This window comes from Nothoprocta perdicaria, unplaced genomic scaffold (assembly GCF_003342845.1).
Source record: "Nothoprocta perdicaria isolate Ctin4 unplaced genomic scaffold, notPer1 scaffold_103, whole genome shotgun sequence".
In the NCBI taxonomy this organism is placed as follows: Eukaryota; Metazoa; Chordata; class Aves; order Tinamiformes; family Tinamidae; genus Nothoprocta; species Nothoprocta perdicaria.
The window spans coordinates 1,652,846-1,661,096 of NW_020454128.1; the positions used below are offsets into that span (position 1 = coordinate 1,652,846).

General features: G+C 69.6%; 3 protein-coding genes across 3 annotated transcripts in view; 2 read left to right on the top strand and 1 right to left on the bottom strand.

Moving 5' to 3' along the window:
• FER1L5 (fer-1 like family member 5) overlaps nt 1–2,808 on the top strand; it is a 17,703-nt gene extending 14,895 nt beyond the window's left edge. Inside the window, exons 39-48 of the mRNA XM_026042547.1 lie at nt 375–523; nt 592–731; nt 1,280–1,368; nt 1,481–1,576; nt 1,672–1,813; nt 1,878–1,977; nt 2,067–2,263; nt 2,331–2,440; nt 2,507–2,648; nt 2,722–2,808. Coding sequence (XP_025898332.1) covers nt 375–523; nt 592–731; nt 1,280–1,368; nt 1,481–1,576; nt 1,672–1,813; nt 1,878–1,977; nt 2,067–2,263; nt 2,331–2,440; nt 2,507–2,648; nt 2,722–2,808 — 1,252 coding nt within the window. The remainder of the gene's footprint in view (nt 1–374; nt 524–591; nt 732–1,279; nt 1,369–1,480; nt 1,577–1,671; nt 1,814–1,877; nt 1,978–2,066; nt 2,264–2,330; nt 2,441–2,506; nt 2,649–2,721) is intronic.
• Nucleotides 2,809–3,352: 544 nt separating this feature from the next.
• Nucleotides 3,353–7,933, bottom strand: LMAN2L (lectin, mannose binding 2 like). The gene is made up of 7 exons (XM_026043186.1): nt 7,822–7,933; nt 7,245–7,327; nt 5,991–6,023; nt 5,494–5,655; nt 5,309–5,423; nt 4,482–4,601; nt 3,353–4,378 (listed from the first exon to the last, which is right to left on the bottom strand). The coding sequence occupies exons 1-7, from the start codon at nt 7,913–7,915 to the stop codon at nt 4,236–4,238; spliced, it is 750 nt and encodes a 249-aa protein (XP_025898971.1). The 5' UTR covers nt 7,916–7,933; the 3' UTR covers nt 3,353–4,235.
• Nucleotides 7,934–8,081: 148 nt separating this feature from the next.
• CNNM4 (cyclin and CBS domain divalent metal cation transport mediator 4) overlaps nt 8,082–8,251 on the top strand; it is an 8,260-nt gene continuing 8,090 nt past the window's right edge. Inside the window, exon 1 of the mRNA XM_026042556.1 lies at nt 8,082–8,093. Within this exon, the coding sequence (XP_025898341.1) occupies nt 8,082–8,093 (12 nt within the window). The remainder of the gene's footprint in view (nt 8,094–8,251) is intronic.

The following is an 8,251-nucleotide window of genomic DNA, read 5'->3' on the forward strand; positions in this document are numbered from 1 at the left end:
GTGGGGAGGTGGTCAAGGTGGGCACAGCAGGGTGGACATGGGGAGGTGGGCAAGGTGGGCACAGCAGGGTGGACATGGGGAGGTGGCCAAGGTGCGCACAGCAGGGTGGCCGTGGGGAAGTGGTCAAGGTGGGCACAGCAGGACGGCTGTGGGGAGGTGGTCAAGGTGGGCACAGCAGGGTGAACATGGGGAGGTGGTCAAGGTGGGCACAGCGGGGTGGACCTGGGGAGGTGGTCAAGGTGGGCACAGCAGGGCGGACATGGGGAGGTGGTTGGGGGCGCGCACAGCAGCCAGGCCGCAGGGCGGCACCGGGAGGGCTGCGGGGCACAGCTGGGGCCGCCCCGCGCCGGGTGCCAGGCCCGGGGTGCCCGCAGCGCCGGCCCCAGGCGCTGGAGGGACCAGCTCACGCCCAGCCGGGCGCTGGAGCGCCTGGCCCGCGCGCGGGGGCTGCCCGCGCCCCAGTTCAGCGCCGACGGCACCGCCGTCATCTTCGGGGGAGCCACCTTCCTGCTCGGCCACTTCGGTGGGTCGGGCGCGGGGGCGGCGGGCAGCGGCGCGGGCGCGCGGTGCGACGGGCTGGCACCCTTGCAGAGAGCGGGCCGCCCACGTATCGGCACCCCGGGGCGCCCCGCGAGCGCCTGGCCCTGCACCTGCTGCACGCGTGTCGCCTCGTGCCCGAGCACCTGGAGACCCGCACCCTGTACAGCAGCACCCAGCCCGGGCTGGAGCAGGCAGGGCCCGGGCACCCTGGGGCGTGCGGAGGCATTCCAGGGACACTGGGGGACACGGGAGGTCGCAGGGACGCTGGGGACAAGGGCACGGGAAGGACTCTGGGGCAATGGGGACATGAGACGAGGAGGGATGCAGGGGGGTGCTGGGGACACTGGGGTGACAGGCATGGGGGCACTCGGGTGTTGGCGGTGTGGGACAAGCAGAGATGCGTGCGAGGTGAGGGGAACCCTGCGGACAAGGAGGGATGTGGCAGGGATGACGGGGACACTGGGACAAGGTGAGATTCTTGGGAAATGATGGGGACTCTGGAGTGATGGGGACACCGGGAATGAGGGCATGGAGGGACCCTCAGGCAATGGGGACTCTGGGACAAGGAGGGATGCTGGGGACGGGCATGCTGGGGACCTTGGGTGCTGGGGACCATTGGGATGAGCACAAGGACAGGTGCCAGGGCAGGACACGGGGACGCAGGGGAGCACGGGGCAGGGAGGGATGCTGGGGGTGACAAGGACGCGGGGACAGTCCTCGCCCGCCCCTGTTCCCGCAGGGCAAGCTGCAGCTGTGGGTGGACATCTTCCCTGCCAGCCTCGGTCCCCCAGGGCCCCCCACCGACGTCACCCCCCGGCAGCCCCAGAGGTGGGTGGCACAGGGTGGCCGGGCCCTGGGGGACAGAGCGGCCGGGCCCTGCAGGACCCCCAGGGTCCCCAGGGGACAGGCAGCGGGCAGCACGTCCCCGCGCCGCCCCCAGCTACGAGCTGCGCTGCGTCGTGTGGAACACGCGCGACGTGGACCTGCAGGACACCAGCCTGGCGGGGCAGAGGACGAGTGACATCTACGTGAAGGGGTGAGCGGCGCCGGGCCCCGCCGCGGCTCCCTGGGTGCCACCGGCCGTCCCGGGTGCCACCACGCGTCCCGGGTGCCACGGCGGTGGCCCTGCAGGTGGCTGGCCGGGCTGGAGGAGCAGGCGCAGAGGACGGACGTGCACTACCGCTCGCTGCAAGGGGACGGCAGCTTCAACTGGCGCTTCGTCTTCCCCTTCAACTACCTGCCGGCCGAGCAGCTCTGCGTGCTGCCCAGGAAGGCGAGTGGCGCCGGGGCCGGGGGCGGAGGGGCGCGGGGCCGGGGCCGAGCAGGAGCACTTCCAGGAGCACTTCTGGAGCCTGGACGAGACGGTGCACAAGGTGCCGCCCAAGCTCATCCTCCAGGTGTGGGACAACGACAAGTTCTCGGCCGACGACTTCCTGGGTGAGGGCTCCGGCCGCGGGCTGGGGACAGCGCCGCGGGGCTGGGGACGGCGCCCAGGGGGACCGCGCTCCCGCGGCGCGTCCCCGCAGGCGTCCTGGAGCTGGAGCTGCTGAGCCTGCCGCAGCCGGCGCCGCGGCCCGGGCGCTGCAGCCTGGCGCAGCTGGGCCCGCCGCCGCGGTGGCCGCGCTGGGGGGGCCGCGCGCCCCGCGTCTCCCTCTTCCGCCAGCGCCGCGCGCGCGGCTGGTGGCCCTGCTCCGCGCAGGAGGGCGGCAAGCGGCGCCTGGCGGTAGGCACGGCTATACGGGGCACGGGGAGGGTACGAGGACATGGCCACGCACCCGTGCTGCCCCCAGGGTAAGCTGGAGCTGAGCCTGGAGCTGCTGGCGGCGGCGGAGGCGGCGGAGCGGCCGGCGGGGAAGGGCCGCGAGGAGCCCAACGCCTTCCCGCGGCTGGCGGCGCCGCTGTGAGCGGGCACGGGGGCGGCACGGGGCTGCGCGGGGAGGGCGGCGGGCGCCGCACGGCCCCGCAGCCGCCCCGACTGCTCGTGGCTGCAGGCGCCGCTGCGGACGCTGCGCTACGCGCTGCGCTGGCGCCACCGCCGCGCGCTGCCCGCCGCGCTCGCCCTGGCCCTGCTGCTCGCCCTGCTGCTCGCCTTCGTCTACGCCGCGCCTGTGAGTGGGGGGCGCGGGCGCCCGCGGCCCCGCGCCGCCCCACGCGCCCTCACCGCCTGTCCCGCTCGCCCAGGGCTACCTGGCCATGAAGCTGGTGGACCCGCTGCAGGGCTGGCACCCGGGCGGCGGCGCCACGCGGGGACGGAGACCCCGGCGCTGACGCGGCCGGAGCGGCGGCACCGAGGGGAGCCCCCCACGCGGCCGCGCGCACCCTGGGGCCCCTCGGCAATAAAGGCTGAGCCGGTGCCACCCCGGGTGACGGTGACCGGGGTCCCCGTGGCGGGAAGGAGGGCGGCCCGGCCCCATCACGCACACACGGCCGTTTATTCCGACACGGCTTACGGCTCTGGGACAGGGCACAGGCAGCACCGAGCTCTGCGCATCAGGCAACAGAAACACCGAAATAAGACAGCAAAGGCCAAGGCCTGGAGCCGGGTCCTCGGGGCACGACGGCCTCTGGGCACTTCTGAAAGACGCCACCCGCCCCAGCAGCAGCAGCCAGCCCTGGCAAATTGCCCCCATGCCCCGGGCCGCGCGGGGACGAGGAGGACGCGGCGCTGCGGAAACGGGGCTTACGGCAAGGGCAGCTGGCAAAGGCAAGGGGGTCGGGATCCCATCGGGCTGTCCGACAGCTCCCGGGATTCCCTGCAGGAGACCAGGCCTTTCCAGCACCCTCCTCATCTGCAGCCCTGGGCTGCCTCCCCCTCCACGGGAGCCCAAAGCCACCACGTCCCCAAGGCGGCCGGGACACCCCGGTGCAGGGCAGGCTGCTCCACGGGGAGCGGGGGGATCCCAGAACCGCAGCCACCAGCGCTGACGGGAGGAACAGCCCCGTCCCTCCCCAAACTAAGAAACAAAGCAGTCCCTGAGGTAGGAATAACCCGCGGCTCCGCAAAGGGCAGCGGGAGCCGCAGCTCTGCACGGAGCCCCAGGCCGCCCCTTCCACGGGGCTGGCACCAGTGCCCGGCCGTGGGTGCAGCCCCGCGCGCCCGCCACGAGCCACAACACGACATGCAAGGGGCGCGGAGGCTGGGCCCGCGCGGAGGCCGCCGTACTAGTCCGGGCTGTGAGGCCGCTGCTGGAAAGTCGCCCTCACAGGGTTAAAAGCTCAGGGGTATAGGGGGCTTGGGGACACTGAGGTGACAAATCCCACTTGGGAACGTAACAGCTTGGGCCAGGCCACGGCAAGGTGTCACCATCCCAGCGTGGCGAGGAAAAGGGGCACGTGAGCGGCCCCAGGGAGCCGCGGGGACTCTGGGCAGCGTTCGCGGCCGAGGGGGCGAGTTCTGCCCACGGTCAGGTTCCCCGGGGCGCTGGGAAGCAGCTTGGTGCCACCCCGGAGCCCCGTCCGTCCTGTGGGCGGCTCCTGAAGCAGCCCGCTCCGGACGGAACACGCTCGACTCCTGAGACGCCACGCGCTGTGCTGGGATCACCATTCCCACAGGGAGCACTGCGGGAGGCCCGGAGCCGGATAAGAAACAGCAGCCGCCCCCGCTGGGTCCATCACACCATGCCAGCCCGGGATGATGGGAGCCGGGATGCAGCGGGCAGAGATGAAGCGCAGGGCATCCCGGGCAGCTTCCCGAGTCAATAGAAGTGTTTCCGGCTCTGCTCCTGCCACTTGTTGTAGACGATGACACCAATGACGATGGCAAAAACCAAGGCGACGAGGGAGAAGAAGACGATCAAGAAGAGAGCCAGGCCGCTCATGGGTTCCAGCGGGGCCTCCACTGCGGGAAAGCAGGAGGGAAAGGGGCTGTGAGACCCCAACCCAGCAGGGTTTGCCCCGCGGGGCGGCCGAGGGCGCGGGGCAGAGCGGCGGCTCCCACTCACGTCCCGGCAGCCTCAGGTTGTCGACCACGGGCAGGAAGACCTCCCTGTCGCGCTTCTCCTCCTCCGGCGTCCGCTCCACCGTCAGCTGGAAAAGCTTCAGCGAGATGATGTCGTGGTTGTCTGCAACGGGAGCCCAAGGGTGTGGGGAGGCCGCCCCACACGCGGCCCTGCCCGGGGACAGCGGTGCCCCCGACAGCCCTGCACGGGGGTCACATTTGGGCAACAGCCCCAGGCCCCTTTCCCAGGGGAACCTTTAAGGAGCTTAAAGAGAAACAGCCCAGACTGGGGGATCATCTGACACATTAGGCTCAGCCTGGCGTGACCCCTTTCTTTTGCTGGGGATTGTGTGGGCAGGAGGTGCCCCCTGCCAGCCCGCCAGCTCCCGGGCATTAGGCACAGACGGGAAATAAAAAGAACTTTTGTTGGAGCCAACAATGGGCCCAGACACCAGCCATCAATGTGCTTTTGTGGGGGCCGCATTCAAAATCAGCCTTAAAACCTGCTGCAAGAGGTAATCTCAGGCCTCAGTAGGAGCGCTGGGAGAAGCATTAAAGGAGGGAGGCAGTGCATTTGAGCGCCGGAAAATCCAATTCCCGGCAGCCCACATGGCACCGCTGCCCCCCAGCACCCCTGGCCCCTCCACAGGAGACTGGACAGCTCTCGGGGCGGGAAATTCCAAGTCTTGGACAGAATAACCCAGCTCCCACGGGCCGAGCACGGAGAGGTCCCCAAGCACCCCGGCAGCCTCAGCATGTGCCAAGGGGCACCTCGGCCACGCACAGGCTGCCGGGGGCACCGGGAAGCGACGCCCGGCGCCCCCGCGGTACCTGACAGGTCTCCGGTGACAGACGAGGTCCCGAAGTAGTAGCCACGGGGCAGGCGCACGCCCGGCACGTCGATGCAGTCCCGCCACTCGTGCTTCCCGTCGATATCGATCATCACCTGCAAGGCGGGCGGGCGCGTGAGGCGCGGGGCAGGGCGCGGGCACGGGGCCGCGCGCGGCGCCGCTCACCGTGAGCCTCCTCTTGACGTAGCGGATCACCAGGAAGGTGTCGTGGTCCAGGTTGCGCACCATGGCCGTGCAGCCGCCCAGCTCCGTGGGCCTCCCGTCGCGGTCGTGGTCGTACGTGAGCGAGCCGTTATTGACCATGGCCGAGATGTAGGGGAAGACGCGCTGCGGGGGGACAAGGCCACCGTGAGCCCCTGCGGCGGCCGCAGGCCGTCCGAACCCGCTTGGCCCAACGCGGGAGGATGCGGGGACGGCTCCGGGCTCCGACACGCAGGCGGGAGCCGCAGGCAGCCCCCAAATCCCCCACAGGGTCCGTGACAGAAGCGGTTTCCATGCAGGATGAAAAGCCCCAGCAGCCAGGGCGGCAGGGCCAGCCAAGTGTCCTGGTCCCACCAGGATTTCTAGAGCTGGGATGAGGAATTCCCTCACCCTGGAGTTACACGGACGGGGAGACGAGGCTACAACAGCGCTGGAAAGGGTAAGTCAGCAGGAGCGAGTACCTGATTTCCGGGGCTGTACCTCCTCTTCTGAGCCTGAGTCCAGGGTTATGGCAAAGCAAGAAAGAGCACAGAAGCAAGAGAGTCATGGAGCGGCGCGGGGCATTAACCTGCCGCGGGGAACCTCCTCCCGAGGCGGCTCAGGGCGCTATCCGCTTAGCGCAGGCCAAAGCGGAGACCGGGCTGGAGCTAAGCACCAAATCCTGGGCTCGGCGGCCGGGCGGCCGAGCCCCACGAGGTGCCCTCGGCACCGGCTCCACCGCGCCGGCTCCTCACAGCAGCACGGCGACACTGTCCACGGGTCCCCAGCTGCTCCCACCCGCCTGCCCCTCTTCCCTCGGGAGCAAAACTTCCTTCCTGCTGTAAGAGCGGAGCAAAAGCAGCCCGGGGCCGGCACACGGCCGCTCCAGCCGCTCGCCTTTACTCCATCCCCCCTTCTTTTTTGAACCACGTCTTGCCACCAAGGAGCAGCCCCCCGTTCCGGCCGGCCGCGATGCCGCTGCGCCGCGAGGCTGCACGAGCGCGCCCCGGTTGTGCCCTTCCGACAGGACCTGCCCCGTGTCCCTCCGCGCGGGCGCCCGCCGCGAGCCCCCGCGGCGGCCTCTCCTGGCCCAGCATTAGGCTAATCCCCGAGCGCGGCGCTAATGCCCTGCCGGGCGGCTCGCGAGGGCCTTCCCCGGGCTCGGACACGCGCACAGAGCCCAGCCCCGGGCGCACATTAGTGTCTGAGCAGACGCTGCTGGTTACCCAACCTGTGCTCGGCTGCGCCAAGGCCAGGCGCGTCCACAGGGAGCCCCTGGGCTCGCTCTCGTTGGCGCCGAGCTGAAGAATAAACGTGTTTATCCTCGTAATAAGAACACCTCTCGTGGGAGGGGGTTTGAATGCAAAACGTGCTCTCGGGAAAAGGAGGCCTGATGGTTTCAGAGCAGCCGGGAGGAGGAGCAGGCCCCGCTCGCAGCGGCGGGCGGGCGGCCTCCCCTGTCCCTGCTCTGCAGCCGCGTTGGGGCCACCAACGCCAAGGGCACGGCGGGTCCCGAGGAGCCCAAAGGTGCCAGAGCCGCGCGCGCACCCCGCTCCAGCCTCCAGCACCTCCACAACAAGAGGCCGTGCGCAGCCGCGCTCCCCTCCGAGGGCTTCACCCCAATGCGGGGATCGGGGGGATGGTTAAAGCCGCCCACACAGAACGCGCTGCAGACACCCCAAAGAAGGGGAAGCGACGCCTGCCAGGGCCCCCCCGGGCCGCCCGCCCCTCCTCACCTCCTGCTGCTTCTCCTCGTTCGGGTAGGTGTCCACAAACACTCCCAGGCCCAGGAAGTTGTCCTTGCTCCCGAAGACAGGGCCTGCAAGGAAGGGCAGGTCGGGAACAAGAGCATCAAGACGCTGTTCTCTGTGTCGGGTAACGAGGCCGCTGCTTTGCAGGGGACGGACATCCCCGCGGGTCACGCTGCTCCACAGCCAACGCAGACCCGAGCCTGCTAAACCTCCAGTTTAACTTACTTTTTATGGGGGGAATATCACCAGAGAGGGCTCTTTCCTCCACAGGCTCCTGTTAGAGGGAGCCAGGTTGTGTCATGCAAGAAGAGCTAATAATAATTATACCCGTATCATATACCAACAAATACCCAGCAGATGGTAAACGCCAGGGAGCAGAGGCAGCAGAGCTCTGCAGAGCCCCAACACGGCCGCTGCCCCCTCCTCACCCACCAGCGAAGGGCAGAAGGGCCCTACGGGGCCGGAGGAGCCCCGGGGGAGGCTGCAGCCACGCGGGAGCAGCCGGGACCCCCAGGAGGGCACCCCAAAAGCGGCGGCAGGGCCCAGCACAGCCCCCCTTTACCTGTCTGCATGCGGTCCTTGGTGTACCAGATGGCAAAGCCGTCGCCGTTGAGGTTCTTCTTGCCTTGCCCGTGGATCTTGAAGTGCACCTGCATCTCCCAGTCGCGCAGGTAGCAGGGCTGCCGAGCAGGCAGCGCCTGTGAGCGCCCCGCACCCACGGCTCCGGCTGGCCCCTGCCCATCGCCCCAAACGCCGCCCGCGCCCTCGGCGGCGCTCTGCTCCCCCTGTGCCCCCTGCCAGCAGCCCCGGCCTCGATTCCGGATGCGGGCACGCGTAACGAATCCCCAGGGGAGGCCCTAAGCCCTGGGGACTGATCGCTACCCAGGGCTATAGAAAGGCGAGACACCGAGTTCTGGCTTTGGTGTGTTGTGGGGGGACAGCGACTGCAGCAAAACCAGCGCCCGCGGACTGGAGGGGACAAGAGGGGACAC